Here is a 15,678-nt window from a genome sequence, read left to right as displayed (position 1 = left end):
CCATCCATCCGTCTGTCCATCCCTCCTTCCATCCATCTGTCTGTCCATCTGTCCACCCACCCATCCCTCCCTTCATCCATCCATCTACTCACCCACCTATACACTCATCCATCCATCTCTCCATCCATCCATCCATCCATCCATCCATCCATCCATCCATCCACCCACACACCTATCCCTCCATCCCTCCATTCATCCATCCACCCACCCACCTGTCCGCCCATCCATCCGTCCATCCACCTGTCAGTCCACCTGTCTGTCCACCCATCCCCCACCCATCCATCTGCATTGGTCTCTACAACCAGCCTGACTATCCAGGCACTATGCAGAGCTCTCTTTTTAAGACGAGGGGGTCAGAACGGGATGTCCACGCCCGGCCTCCTTGCCAAGGCCTTCAGACAAGAGGCTGGAAGCCCAGAGGCTCAGCTGAGACCCAGCCTCACAGGCCATCTCACCCGGTGCAAACCCAGCAGGTGCCCGGCCACCGTCTTCCTTTCGGGCAGCGCACAATTTCCCCCTTGAACAAGCAACCACTTACAGTCCCTCAGGAGACAACTGCGTGTAGCACTTTTAGAGATTTTGCGTCTGAACCTACTTTACAAGATTTACAATCAGCTCGGTGCCCCCCCCCAACCCCAGCCCGGGTCCAGTGCTGCTGCCTCTCTCTTGTCCCACGAACCCCTCACTCTGCAGGAACGATCCAGCTCCAGGGGCAGAACAGACTGGGTTTAGCTTGGGAAAGGCATCTCCCAGGGCTCGGCTGGGCTCAACGCATGCATTTCTGACAAGCAAACGTCTCTCCCTGGGACGGTCTGAGCACACACACATATGCTTTCAAACAGCTGCTTCCCGCTCCGTTCCCTGCGTCAGACCCACAGACACTCCGAGTGGGGCTTCCGTTCCAAGCTCCTGCCGCTTGTTTCCGTGAACGTGTCGAACGCTTCAAACAAACAAGAGAGAAAAAATAGCTTCCTTCCTTCCAAACGAGTGGTTCTCAAAGTGTGGTCACAGGACCAGCAGCAGCGTCACCTGGGGCGCCCCAGAAACGCAGGTGGCCGTCCGCTCCAGACCCGACCTGCGGAGTCAGAGGCTCTGGGGCCAGCCCCGCGACCTGCACTTTAACAAGCCCTCCGGGGGGTCCCGACGCGTGCCGGGGTCTGCGGGCGGCTGCACGACGTGCGCGAGGCCTCTGTCCCCGCCTCCGCCCTCTGACCACCTCGCACACTTGGTGCCACCGTGTGGCCCAGAAGCCCCGTCCCTCGGACACCACCTGAGGCTGCGGCTGTGTGGTCCTGCACTTCCTGTCCTCAAGCGGAGGGGAGGCTATACCTCTTAGGTGATGGCCCCCGCGCGCCAAGCCCCCTGCGGCTGGACGAAGTGATGGAGGGCTCTGGTCAATACCACGGACGCGGGACTCTTCCCTGTCCGCTCTGAACATGCGGAAATGGTGGGTAGGCTGCTTAGGAGTTAAAAGCATCCGTGGAAAACCACAGTTAGTTCCCCACCGCTCAGAAGGAGCAGAAGCCCGCCGGCCGGAGTGGGGCTGGCGCCACAGGGGCAGGACCCTGAGCCTCCCGGAGGGCCGGGGACCGGGGGGGGGGCCTGGGGCCGGGCGCCCCAACTGTGAACGGAAGCTGACACACCGGCTCCGACTGCCCCCCCGGGATGCAGCCAGACACGGTGAGAGACGAAGCAGAGACCGGAGCCGGCGACTGTGTGACGGGGGGAGTCTTGCGACGAAACCCCAGCCACCCAGTTTTGAGCGGAGGCCTGGGGTGGGGGTGGGGGCAGGCACGCAGAAATCTGCGACTCCCGTCCAGGGACGAGAGAGCGCGAAGGTGCCGTTCCCGCGAAGGAGAGATCTCCACACAAATGTACAGAGCACACGCGGAAAATCCAGTTCCGGAAGAGTCACCTACCAACCCAAGACGGGACTTCGGGAAAGAGAGAGGACGGGCAGGAAGGTCGTAAGCAGACCGCGAGGACTGACCGCGAGGACTGTCGGAGCTGAAGGAAGGAGGGAAAGCGTCCATCGAGAGAGGAGAGGAGGTTACGAGTTACGGCCAACGGTCACAGAACAGCCACGTGTGAGAAGCACCAGCGGAACACGGCGCAGACACGACACGCGCTCGCGGAGGTGAGAAACCACAGCTACGGAAGTGGTCTGGGTTGCCGTCTGGACACGGCCGGAGACACTGGTCCTTCACGGGGACGTGACTGAGCGGGGCACCCAGGAGGCGCGGCCCAGCGGCGAAGGGACGGGAAGTGGGGGGGCCTGTGCGCGCCCGGCAGCACCCCGACGTGAGGGGGAGGCCTTCCCGCCAGCGGTCAAGGGCAGAGGTGTTGCGGGGGGGGGGGGGTGAGAAGCCGCGGTCTGCTGTGTTAAAACAAAACAAGAAAGATGACGAAGATCCATCCCTCAGGGATTCAAGCCTTTGCTGCGGTCAGACAGCTTCTCGGACAGGCCAGAGACGAAGGGGGACAGGGTGCTCACGAACGTCCTGCCTCCGAGGGGCCGCGTCTGCATCGCACGGTGCAGGCTAAGACCAGCTGGAAGACCAGGAACGCCGTGGAAAAAACGGGCAGCGGCCGGAGCGTTCGTGCTCGTTAGCAACTGAAAAGACGCAAAGAAAGTCAAACAGACGCTCCCTTCGTGTCTGCCTCGTTTGCCACAGGTAAAAATCGCTCACTCAGATCCCGGGGCCCCGTAAGACCCGGGCAGCTGTCTCTCGCACGCACCGCTGGTGAGAGTTCACACGCAGACACACGCACTCACACGCACACACACACACAGAGCAGCGGGGCGCAGGGAGGGAGATCTGGCAAGTTCCACAAAAGCCACGGAAACACGAAGTCCGTCTGGCTCAGCAGGTCCGTCTCCAGACAGCCCTCCGGAGGGAACCGCGACCGGAAGGCGCACACGGGGACACGGACCAGCGTGTGGCACAGAGCGGCGAGCCGGCGGCCGCGGACGGGGGCGTGAAGCCCGGTGGGCGCCGTCCTGACCCGCGGCCCCGGGAACGCCCCCCGCTAGTGCAAGGCACGGGGCCACGTCACGGGTGTGCGAGGGCACGTGGGGACGATGCTCCCACGTGTGCGACACGGGTCCGACGAGAATCACCGGGACTGCGGTCCGGTTTGCGCACCGCGGCGTTTCCTCTGATAAAAGCTGCTTTTATGCAGGAGAGGAGAGGGCGTTCCGAAACGCCTGCACAAACACGGGCGCTCACTGCCTGTCTGTTGTCTCCGGCACAAAGCCCCCCGGCCCTGACTTAGGGTCACATCACGCCTGTGACAGATGGGGAAACGGAGGCTCGGAGAGAGGCCTGGCCAATGCACACAAGTCTCGAGGGGTCTTCCAGAATCCCCGTGTGAGCAGTGGGGCTTTTCCACAAACATGTTCAAGAGGACAGGGGCGTCCCCCCGCCTGGACGCCTGCTTCCTCCGTCCAGGGGGACCTTGCCCTGTGGGCTGCTGGGCATTGGGGGTGCGTCCCCCATGACCACTACCTTGTCAGGCAGACCCGCCCACTTGTAACTAGAAGAAGCCCTTCCTGAAGGCGGCGGGACGGGCACCTCACCGCCCGCCCTCCCCTCTGCCTGCTGCCCCCTGGGGAAGGTCAAGGACCGGCCTGGAGACACCCTGCAGCCCTGTGATGCCTGATGGCAGAGCCCCCTGCCCCGAGCGTGGATGGCGTGGGCACACCTACCTGGAGCCCCCCGCTGGGAGACACAGGAGCTCAGATAAATGCCCCGTGGGAAGACGAGGGAACACCTGCCCCCCAGCCCCCAGACGGTTAACGCCACCGCACCCCTCAAAGGGCCGGGCTTTGAAGGCGCACTGACGGCCCCCAGGACTGAGGGGGCTTTCCTGTAACACCCTGGAGAAGTGGCGAGTCTGAGAGTTTCAAAACAGCGAAGCAAACGATTTCCGATTTCTGTTCCGCGGGAGGCTTTCCCAACCCAGACCCAGGCCGCTGGATTCTGCCTTGACCTTTATTAACCAGATGGATGCGAAGGATTCATTTCCCCCTAATGGGCTCTCGCACTCTCCTCGTTAGGGGAAGAACAGTCGGCATTTTTACAGTCACAGAAATGTAAGTTAGCCCCGGGGCCCCAGAATTACTCCTCTAAGCGGGTGGAACCGATGACACGTGCTGCACAGCCACCCGTGCTAAGGACAGATCGGAAATAGCCGCGGCTGCGAGGTCCACCTGTGCGGGAAAGGCAGCAGAAAGGCCACGGGGCCACGGGGCCGCCTGCGGTCTCTGCCACGAGGGCCATGCTCCCGCCCCAGGGCCTTTGCACTTGCTGCCCCTCGGCTGGGAATGCCCTTCCCTGTAGCCGCACGGCTCGCTTCCTCTCCGCCTTTACGCCCGCTCGGACGTGGCCTCCCTTCCCTGATTGTCCCGTATAAAATGACAAGCCCCCATCCCTTCCCCGTGCATGGTGTTCTATGTGTGCCACATGCTGTCCCCGTTTACGACCCGTGCGTGCTCTGTCCCCTGAGGAGCCCCCAGCCTCTAGCGCGGCGTGGCAGACACCCGCGAGAAGCTGCTCAACAAACGAAGCGCTTGCTTTCTCTGCCGTGCCCCCCACCCCGGGCTCCAGCGTCTAGCACGTCACAGGGAGGCCCGCCCTCCCCTCCCCTCCCCTCCCGGAGGCCTCCTGTGCCCACTCTACAGATGCACCGGCGCTTACACCGGGTTGCGCACAGCAGGGAACGAGGCAGCCACGGCCCCTGACTATTCCAGCAGGTCGGGGGGCGGGAGGCATCGGTGGGAGGCGGTGGGCAGAGCCAGATCGTGTGAGGAAGAAAGCACCGAGGGGCCGAGACCAGGGTCCAGAAGCAGCAGGGGCTGGAAGGACTCCCCGCAGAGAGGGGCCAGCCTGGCTCGGCCACGGAAGGGGAGGGTGGGTGGGGGCACGTGGGGAGGGGTGCTGAGGGTCACGGGAGGGAGTTTGGGCTCGGTCCTCAGGGTGAGGGGGGCCCCGGGGCTCCCTGGGCTTCTGAATGGAGCGGATAAGAAGGGGGACGGGGCGAGGCCAGGTCGGATGCGGGGCACCAGGCGGCTGCCACAGACCCCCTCCCTCGGGCCGCCAGCAACTCCACGGGGACAGACCTCCCCCTCCCCCCAGCCGTCAGCACCTCTGCAGGCACAGACCGCCCCAGCTGCCAGCCTGCCCACGGTGGACGTCTGCTCTGGGGATACGGACGGAGGGCACCTGGTCACCCTGCGCCGGTCTCTGGCCCACGGTGGGTGGGTTTGTGGGGAGACCCTGCTCTGAGGTCTGGGACCGGCAGGCCCCCGGCCGGCGACAGGTGTAGGTGCAGGCGTAGGGCGTGACCCTGGCCCCCAGCACCGGGCCTCCCCACTGGCCCCCTTTCACGTTCCGTCCTCCCCTCTCGTGTTCCCAGTGCCCCTCGTCTTGCTGGGACGTCTCTGCGTCCTGGCAAGCTACCTGAACCCCGTCGGTGACGAAAGTAACAACACGGATAAACGTGCGCATCCACACTGGTGCCTGCCGCGCACCTGCACCCCGATCTATGCCCATAGTTACCTCGTCCCCTCCCGCAGCGGACCGCACCCCCCCCCCCGCGTCTGCCCGAGTCCTCCCCGCACAGGCGGGACCCTGCCCAGCCCCCACTTTACAGAGCGGACACCGGGGACGTTGGGGTCCCAGCCACGGTCACGGGGCCGGGGGGCCAAGCACAGAGGCTTCTTCCGTCGCCACAGAGGCTCCTGTCTTCCTGCCACGGTAACGCCCACCTGCGACGCCCTGTGGCGTCACCACCAGTGAGAAGCCACCCAGGTGAGACCGTCCCCGTCCCTCCTCCGCCATCTGAGCGTCAAAACCAGCAGTGGCTGCCGGCGGTTTCGGGGGGGCATGTCTCGCCCACGGGACTGGGGGTCTCCCAGGCTCCACCACCCCCCGTGCCCTTGTGTTTACCAAGCCCGCACCCCGCTTCCGGATGCCCCCTCCCTGCGGGCGCTCACCACACGGGCCCAACATGCCCTCCGGCCTCTGCGGGAGACCTGTTCCCGGCCGGGCGTCCCCGTGCCCCGGCCACCATGCTGTGCTGTGCGGTGCTCTGTCCTCTGGGACAGTCCCCTCGCGGGACTCTCCTCCTTTCCTGCTCCCTGACCTGCCTAATTCCCAGGGGGGACATCCCGCGCTGGTGTCCGAGACCCCGTGCGGTGACATCCAGGGACAGTGCTTCCCGCCCTCGTGCCGAGTTCTTGCTCAGACGGGCCGGGCTCCCGGGGTCACTGTCCATGCAGAACCTGGCTCCTGGCCTCTGGGGGCCCCAGCCTCAGGAGAACGGAGTCGCACTGCTGGGGGGAACCTGGCCTGCTCCCCCCCGCCCCCCATCTCTCTGGGGGTATGGTTGTCTGCCCTCCCCAGCCCCTGTGGGCCCCTGAGCCTGTTTGTCCCTCCCTGTCCCGTCCCCCAGCCCACCTTCCACCCTAACCCAATCAGCCCCGCTGAAGCCAGGGTTCAGCCCCTGCCCGGGCCTCCTCCGGCCTCAGGCTGACATCCTCTGCCTGCCCCGCTGGGCTTATGGGGCTCCCCTCTGCCCCCAGGAGGACCCCGGAGGGACTGCTCTGAGCCTGGGGGTCCTCAAGGCTGCGGGAAGCCTCTCCCTGAACCAGATTCGGGAATCATGTGCAAAGGTTTGGGGGGTCCGTTGATCAGCACAGCTGAGAACAGTCGAAGGTGGAAGAACCCACCACGTTAACCTCCGGGTTCCGTTCCTAACACGTGTGACTGAAGGTCGAATGTACGTTTTTTATTCAAAATTGGACCGTGTCAGGGAATTAAATACAGATGCAAACGATCCCGAAATGCTTCCGAGAACTTGAGATTTGGTGTAAGTTTAATTTATTAGATACACTAGCGTTTTTTAAGCACCTGGGGGAATTTCTGCTGTGGTATCAGGCATTCCAAGCGCTTAAAGGGAAAAGTAAATACGTTATATTTATAAGTGTCATTTTAAAAGGTTCAAGGGAATTTAATTAACTAAAGGCAGAGAGGGAACTGATTGTTGTTTAATGGCATTCAATCCGTTCAACCCGAGTTAATCAAACATTAATCAAAGAAAACAGGGAGGTGAGTGTTCTCTCTAATCTCAATCGATTAGACTTATAACCATAATGATATGAGCCCCCAGGTTTAACTTAAAAGCTTAAGGCAAATAGGTTTTGAAAAGTATAATTTCAATAAACCGTATAGAAAATTTTTAAAACTCGCCTGAAATCATCCCTGTGAATAAAGGCTCCACACGTAAAAGTAAACAACCCAGAATCCCAAACCAACCAGAGCTCAGCTCAGCCCAGCTACCGAGCCCACCGAGCCCCCGCCGGGACATCCCGGCCCTGCTCCTGGGCGCGGGGTGCTCGGCAGAGCGGGGGACACATATGCAGGCGTGCCAGGTGGGCTCGGGGCCCCAAAGCGGCAGGCTGGCCGGGGGGCCGGTTCCCAGAGCAGGCGCCCTGGGCAAGCAGCGTCCGCAGCCCCGAGAATGTGCTGGAAATGCAGATTCCTGGGCCCCGTCTCGCCCTATGGAGTCCAAATCCCGGGGGTGGAGCCCAGGGGTCTGTGTTTTTGTTTTTTTTTTTTAATTTTTTTTTTCAACGTTTATTTATTTCTGGGACAGAGAGAGACAGAGCATGAACGGGGGAGGGGCAGAGAGAGAGGGAGACACAGAATCGGAAAGAGGCTCCAGGCTCCGAGCCGTCAGCCCAGAGCCCGACGCGGGGCTCGAACTCACGGACCGCGAGCTCGTGACCTGAGCCGAAGTCGGACGCTTAACCGACCGAGCCATCCAGGCGCCCCCAGGGGTCTGTGTTTTAAGGAAACCTCTAGAAGATTCAGGTCGGAAAACCGCAGCCTGGGAACCTGGCCCTGCCCTCGGCCTGCCAGCCAGGCGAGCTCCCAGACAGAGGTTTACAGAAGCGCGGCCAGTGGGGCTGTGACTTCGCGGTGCCATTCGGTGAGCCCCGAGGCGGGGTCCCACCGGAGAGGACCCCATTCCCGAGCCCCCTGAGCAGAAGCACTCCACAGCTCGGACCCAGGGCCACGGGAGCCAGAAACCCCGGAGGAAGGTGGAGGCGCACGTGTCACGGGCAGGGAGGGCCGGGGACGGAACCCCAGGTGCGCGTGGGCCACGGGGGAGCAGAGGCCGGGTCACGACCGGGCAGCTGGCACTCGGGGCCCAAACCCCGCACCCTGGAAGCGGGCTGGCTGTCAGGAGTGGCCCTGGAAAGCCGGCCCAGCCCCGCCGGGAACAAAGCCCTGCACGTCAGGGCTTTTCGAATGCGCCCTCTGCTCCGAATCAAAACCCAATTTTATTTTATTTTTTTCAGACTAAAACGAGGCGCTGAACAACTTTTTCCCCACCCGACTTTTCAAAAGCCAACACAGCAGGGAAGCCACTTTGGCAGAGGAGGCCACGGCCCCACGAGGGCCCAGTGGTGGGGCGGGGCCGGCCTCTGGGAACCCCCCACTCCAGGCCACCACCCTGCCCGCCCACGGCCCCTCCATCCAACGGAACCTCCCCACCCTCCCAGCTGCTCAGGCCCGAGGACTAGCGGGAGACTGTTCCGGAGCCCCCACCCCCAGCAAGCCCTGCGTGCGCTCCCTCGAGAATGTACTGGACGACACAGGATCTCACCGTCCCCTCCCCGGTCCAAGCCTCACCTCCCTGCGTTATCCCAGAAGCCCTGGCCTCCCTGCTCCGGCCCTCACTCGCTCCACCCCGGAGTCGCAGGGGTCAGGGGAATCCCTGAAACGTGGAAGCCAAGCCTCTACCCAGAGCCTCCCGTGCCTCTGGGCTCCCTCAGAGCAGAAGCCAGACTGCTCTCCCGCCCGTGCCCCTGGGCTGCACGTGTGTCACATCTGGAGCGCATCAGGCACGACCCTGCCCCAGGGCCTTTGCATCTGCCACGCCCTCTGCTTGGAACACCCCTTCCCCTGATCATCCACAGCTCCCTCACGGCACCAAGAGGTCTTTCTACAGACATCCCTTCTGACCGGGGCGGGGGGTGGGTTCCTGACTGATGTCTTTAAAACTGTCCCCTCCCTGCTCTCCTGCCCCTCCCCTGCACTCCTACCCCCTTCCCTGCTCTCCTGTCCCTCCCTGCACTCCTGCCCCCTCCCATGCTCTCCTGCCCCTCCCCTGCAACTCCTGCCCCTCCCCTGCACTCCTACCCCCTCCCCTGCTCTCCTGACCCTCCCCTGCTTTCCTGACCCTCCCCTGCACTCCTGCCCCCTCTCCTGCTCTCCTGCCCCTCCCCTGCACTCCTGCCCCCTTCCCAGCTCTCCTGCCCCTCCCCTGCAACTCCTGCCCCCACCCCTGCTCTCCTGCCCCTCCCCTGCACTCCTGCCCCTCCCCTGCACTCCTGCCCCTTCCTGCACTCCTACCCCCTCCCCTGCTCTCCTGCCCCTCCCCTGCACTCCTGCCCCCTCCCCTGCTCTCCTGCCCCTCCCCTGCTCTCCTGCCCCTCCTCTGTACTCCTACCCCCTCCCCTACACTCCTGCCCCTCCCCTGCACTCCTGCCCCTCCCCTACACTCCTGCCCCTTCCTGCACTCCTACCCCCTCCCCTGCTCTCCTGCCCCTCCCCTGCACTCCTGCCCCCTCCCTTGCTCTCCTGCCCCTCCCCTGCACTCCTGCCCCCTCCCCTGCTCTCCTGCCCCTCCCCTGCTCTCCTGCCCCTCCTCTGCACTCCTGCCCCTCCCTGCTTCCTTTCTGCCTTTGGCGCTTCTCGCCAAATGACACACTTCTCTTCTCTTCTCGCCTCCTCCCTGGAAAGTGAGCTGCAGAAAAGCAGGATCTGTTCCATCTGTTGGTTCCCTCTGGAGCTGCAGGTTTGGCATACAGCCGGCGCTCACAGCGCACGGTAAATGAGGCCCAGCTCCCTGCAGGAAACTCGGGCTCTGGGGAAGGGGCTGGGAGGGTCTCTGGCTGGGAACTCGCTGTCTGAGCACATGGGATCTCCAAAGCCACCTGCTCAGATGCGTCGTGTTCTGGTTCTGGCCGTTCACACTCTTCCACGTCCTGCCCAGGGTGCCGTCCCCAAGGGGACGTGTGCCCCAGCCACCGACATTCCCCAAAGCACTGGACGACGAAGCGCCCTCCCACCGAGGCTAGGTCGGCCCTCAGCTTTGGGCATCCAGGAGGGAATGAATGAGCTCTGCTACCCCAGAGTCCCTGACCTGCAACCAAGATTCTTCCAGAACTTTCCATCAGTTCTCCAAGCTGCCAGACAAGGAAGTTTGAAAGCAGAGGGGCCACTGGGGTGCGGGGAAGAGGGTGGCAGGGCCGGGGGCCAAGCCTCACGGATCTCAGTCACTCCCCAGGGCAACTTGGGGCCTCCCTCGGGGGCTCCCCTGCCCATGCAGCCCCATGTCCTCCCCAGTCCGCAGGGCCTTTGCACAAACTGCCTCCACGCCCACCGGGAACAGCCATGGTGGCCTCAGGTGCCCACGACCCGCATCTGCACCCCTGCCTCCCACATCCAACCAAGACAAGCACAGAACCGGGTGCAGGGCACGCAGGACAGCTCGGAAGCAGGTGTCCCGTCGGGGACACTCGGGTCCCTGTGTCAAAGGACCAGCTTCTGACGTTTCCAAGCACGCGTCAGTGCCGCACGTTCAGCGGCAACAAGTGACTCGGCAAACGAAACCAACACGAAATACCGTCCTTTGCTGTCGCGTTCGACAGGCGCCCCGTTCCTCAGTCCCGCGCCACCGTGGGTTCTCGCGACGACTCCCGGTTCGGGGCCTCACGTCCCACGGACCCGTAACCAGCAGCGCGCGGCCCGGCCAGCCCCACCGCCAGCAGCCCTGCACCCCCGTTCCCAGGGCAGCCCCGCGCACCTACCCTCATGCCCAGCTCGATGTTCTCTCCACCATACACCTCCATGCCCGGGTCCAGCAGGCCGATGTCCCCAAAGTACTCCCGGTCCACCACGAACGAGCAGCCAATCATGGCAGGGGTCCTGGTGGGGAGCAGAGACGGCACGTGAGCAGGTCACAGGTGCGTCATCCTGAGCCCCTGGCTGCCCGGCAGCCAGGAGGGCCCAGGACACGGGCAGGCCCCCCACGGGGTTGTCTTTGCATCCTTCAGAGCCTAGTGAAGCACCCGGCACGGACCAAATCCAAACGCTAATTGAAGAACATCAATGGGCGACAGAAACCAGCACTCACCTCAGGCAAGTTAGTGCAGGGAATTTTATTTATTTTTGGGACAGAGAGAGACAGAGCATGAACGGGGGAGGGGCAGAGAGAGAGGGAGACACAGAATCGGAAACAGGCTCCAGGCTCCGAGCCATCAGCCCAGAGCCTGACGCGGGGCTCAAACTCACGGACCGCGAGATCGTGACCTGGCTGAAGTCGGACGCTTAACCGACTGCGCCACCCAGGCGCCCCTAGTGCAGGGAATTTTAAAGAAACCAGTTTTCTCAGTGAGTTGTCTGGTCGCCTGAACGTCCCCAGGCTTGAGTCGCTTGCCTGTCTCCTTCATCATATTGTCCTACCTGTACACTAGGAGTCGGGGCTGCAACAGGCAGTTGCCTAGGTTGTGCACTGCTCCACTCGATGGAACCTCACTGATATCAGACTCTCTCTAAATGACATACCTTGAAGCTGTACAGTGCGCAACCTGTGCAGCTGTAGGCCACAGACTGCCATCTGTTCCATTGTTTCTGTAATTACTTACACCTACACGTTCAAAAAAACGTCAGTAAACGTTGCCTCGTCTTAAGAAACTGTGTCTGTGAAATCACGCGTCTATGTGCTAGCTGTATTTTTTCTACCCACAACAGTGGGTCCCTGGGAAGTGGCCTCACAGGTCACAATGACCCAAAGCCGTGGCGAGTAAGAGGACAGCGTCACTGTGGACAGTATCACACGTTCGGTTCTTCACGCACGCACCATTCATTCCTTCGTTCAGTCGTGAACTTAGGACCCAGTGTGTGTGTTCTAGGTGGCGAGGACAGAAAGACAAACAGAAAACGTATCTGTAACAAGAAACAGGTCCAGATGCTGTTAGAAACCAAGACCTTTTAAGCTTTTGATGAAGGATTTGGTCTCAAACAAAGACAAGGACGGTCTGCTTGCAGGCTGAGCGACTGGAGCCTCCCGAGCCCTAAGCGGAGCCAGCAAAGGGTTCCGGTTGTCCTCGAAGGGCCCCAGGCCGCTCTGGCGCCGGGGTGGGGTCGCCCCCCCGCCCCGCCCCCATCCCTGCTGTTCCTGCCGGAGCACATCCCTCTTCGGCAAAAACAACACCAAAACTTGGTCTCGGTCACAATTTAAAAGAAGCACGTCTGCTCAGTGACTGGGAAGTCAGGAGTCAATGCCCGTCAGTCGTCCCAGAATAACAGGGGCATTGAAGAAACGACTGTCCCTTGATTTATGCAAACATTCAATTTGTCCTGTCATTAGATCTTGGTCACAAATCTAACGGCAACGAAATTTTAATGCTGCCTTTGGCTTTTAATAGCAAGCGTGTGACGGGCTGCGCTCACCGACGTGCAGAGTCCTTTCTCCCGTTTTCTCAACAGCCGTGGAAAGCTCAGGGCGCTCTCTGGTGAATCAAAGCGCCACATTCCCTGCCAAGTCTGTTAGAGCCGGGAACGATTTGTTATCCTTGCTCAGAGCTCCAAAATAGACTTAAGATAAACTCACAAGGTGACGGGAGCAGAACCCGTGGGCGTGGAGTTTACCCGCACGCGAGATTCTGCTGCGATTACGGAACGCGGCAAGGCTCGGGATGCTCTGGCTGAGGGGCTCCCGGGTTTCGGGGGACGTCGTGGGGCGTCCTCGCATCGGGGTCGTCCTGTGGCGCGCGCGGTCGTGCCCAGGGACTCCCCCGGGAGAGGTAACAGACGTACAGGTGCACACGTCTGCAGCGGACACACACGGACATCCACGCCCCTGAGCCGTGAAACTCTGGAGCCCCAGACAAGGGGGGGCTGACACAATGAGGATCCCAATGCGCCCTCTGGCCTCCAGGAGACCGACAAGGGTCAAGGCGAGCCAGCGTGCCCCGGCACCTTGGACAGCACGTGCTCACGGGCTCGGCCAGGCAACGAGCACCCGTCGCACCGGGCACACGCTCGCTGAGCGAGCACAGGCACCTGGGAAGCGCACCACGGGCTGCGACGGGGCAGCGACTGGGAGCCACTGTGCACGCATCTGGCACTGAGGGCAGGCAACGTGACGCTGGGCGGTCTGTGGGGACACTGGACGCCGTGCCCTGAATCGGCGCTCTCGGAAGAGTCTGAGGCAACGGCTAGAGCGCCAGAGATGCCCACGCGCTCCGAGAGGCGGGGGAGGGCAGGGGGGACGGCACAGGCGTGTGCAGCGAGCGCCCAGCCCGGCTTGTAGCCGCCGGCCGTGTGGCCTCAGGCCCGCTGCCCACCGCCCCCTGCTCAGCCTCTCTGCCCGCGCCCCTGCGGAACCCGATCCGCACGAAGCCGTGTCGCGGCCGAAAGGAGCTCGGCCTGGAGGCCGTCAGCCTGGGGGCTGGAGTGGGCTCGGGGGACGGGACGGGACCCAGTGACCGAGCCTGTGGCCGTGGGGAGCACCCAGCACCCCGGAAGCTCCTCTCCGGAGACCAGCAGAAAAGTCAGACAGGGAACGGCTACCGTTCCTCCCGTGTAGCTAGAGAAGCCACCACACGTGTGCGGTGACGTGCATCTGTGTGTGTCTGCACACTTACGCGTGTGTGCGTCTGTGGGCACTCGTGCCAGTGAGAATGTGTGCACAGGTGTGCGTGAGTGTGCAAGCATCTGTGCACTCCCGTGGCTGCGTGGTTTTGTGTGTACAAGTGTGTGTGCATATGGATGTGTGTGCGTGCAGCTGCGTGTGCATGTCGGGGTGTGCGTGCACAGAGGGGGTATGTGTGTGTGTGCTCCTGTGCAGGTGTGTGTATACTGTGTGCATGCAGGTATGTGTGTGTGCAGCCGGGAGTGTATACCTGTGTGCCGGTGTGTGTGTGTGTGTGTGTGTGTGTGTGTGTGTGTGTGTGTGAGAGTGTGCTTGTGTGTGTGTGCGGGATTCGGGCCCTCGCCGCCGCACCCCTGACTGTGGGAGGGGCAGGGGGCTGCGAGTGGCCCCCCAGCCCCGCCCTAAGCTCCCTCCACGAGCCGGAAGCCGGCCGACACCTGCAGGGCCCTCACCGTCCCCCAGACACACGGGTGGGACTCTGGACGGGTCCTGGGGACGGGAGGCCCCGCCCCGCACAGGGGTGCAGGGGCGCAGGGGCGCAGGGGCGCAGGGCCTGGGACATGGGCAGGCGTGTGCACAAGTTTCCCCCAGAAACCCAAGCCTTACAATTTCCATCCCTTCTTCTCTCTCCCTCGAGCTTCGAGGGTGAGGAGCAGCAAGGAAATTCCTAAAGTAAACCCTCCAACACCAGCCCCTCGGGCGCGGAGTAAATTCCCGGCACGGCTTTCGACGTGGACGTGCGAGCTGTGTGCTTCGGAGGGGCAGTGGCTCTTCCGGCCAGGACGCGGGAGGCGACAGACCAGCCCGGACCGGCCGCCAGGCCGGTGGAAGCCAGCTCTCCGGTCCGGTCCGCGGCGAGGGGCGCCTCCCGCAGGCAGCCGGCCGTGTGCGCTTCCCCCGGAGGGCCTGCCAAGCGGGAGGGCCCGAGGGCGTCCTCCCGGTGGGGACCGGGACGAGGCACGAAGGACCTCAAGGCTGCTCGCCTGCACTCTGCGCCTGCGGGCCCCGAGGTTCCGTGTCCACGTGCGCCCTCCTTCCGTGAATCTGTACTCCGGTGCGTGAGGCCAGTCGTTCCAGAACCCAGGGGACCCGCCCGACCCTCCGTCACCGGCCTGAGCCAAAGGCCCTGGCCCCTGACCTCCAGAGAACATCACCCCGAGTCCCCAGTTCAGAGCCGCTGTCCAGCACCCCCGGGAAGCCGGTCATTTCTCCTCTCCTGACGGCGCCTCCCTGGACGGTCCTGTGAGCCGCGTCACACAGCGTGGCCGCTTCCGTGTCCAGCGTCTCTGGCTCCGCCCAGGGGCCCGAAGTTCCACGGTGCCGTCACTCGTAGGACAGCTTGTCCCGTTCACTCCGGGACGCGTTCCAGCAGCTGGGCAGACGCCAGCGGGTTTATCTGTCACACCTGATGACACCTGGGGTATTTCCGTCCCTGAGAACGACGGGGAGGCTGTATGTGTCCACGAGAGTCTCTGCGTGGACACGGGCTCTGGTTCCTTCCCGGCGGACAGCAAGACATGCTTTCTACCTTTGTGGAAAACCACCGATGGCCTTCCGAGCTTTGGCCAACTCGCTCTGCCTGCAGCCTCACATGGGTGTCCCGCGGCCCCGCACCCTCCCCCGCGCCCAGCTGGCGCCTCGGCTTCCCTCCTGACCCCCCGACGGGGTGAGCATGCTGGCCACACCCACCTCCGCTTGTGGAGAATCTGTTTAAAGCTTCACCTGGAGTTTGACCTCGGGCGTCCAAAGCTCTCAGGTGGTGCTAGGCAGGAGCCAAGTTCGACAAGACACCGTCTGGCCAGAAAATCCCGCTTCTGGGCAGCCCAGGGGGTCCAGGGGCTGCCAGACCTTGGGGGTCTCTGAGTCCTGAAATGCGAAATGCTAGGCCCCTCTTCTGCTCCTGGCTGGGGAGCGCCTAGTGCGTTGTGAACGAAGAAAAGTAAC

General features: G+C 62.9%; 1 protein-coding gene across 3 annotated transcripts in view; it reads right to left on the bottom strand.

Annotated features, from left to right (window-relative positions):
• GALNT9 (polypeptide N-acetylgalactosaminyltransferase 9) overlaps positions 1-15,678 on the bottom strand; it is a 102,417-nt gene that overhangs the window by 16,053 nt on the left and 70,686 nt on the right. For all 3 annotated transcript variants that reach the window (XM_023241249.2, XM_045041320.1, XM_023241248.2), the window contains exon 6: positions 10,886-11,003. In XM_023241249.2, coding sequence (XP_023097017.1) covers positions 10,886-11,003 — 118 coding nt within the window. The remainder of the gene's footprint in view (positions 1-10,885; positions 11,004-15,678) is intronic.

Source organism: Felis catus, chromosome D3 (genome assembly GCF_018350175.1).
Source record: "Felis catus isolate Fca126 chromosome D3, F.catus_Fca126_mat1.0, whole genome shotgun sequence".
NCBI classification, from domain to species: Eukaryota; Metazoa; Chordata; class Mammalia; order Carnivora; family Felidae; genus Felis; species Felis catus.
The sequence above is the reverse complement of the archived record's forward strand: the minus strand, read 5'-3'. Positions and strand labels throughout refer to the sequence as shown.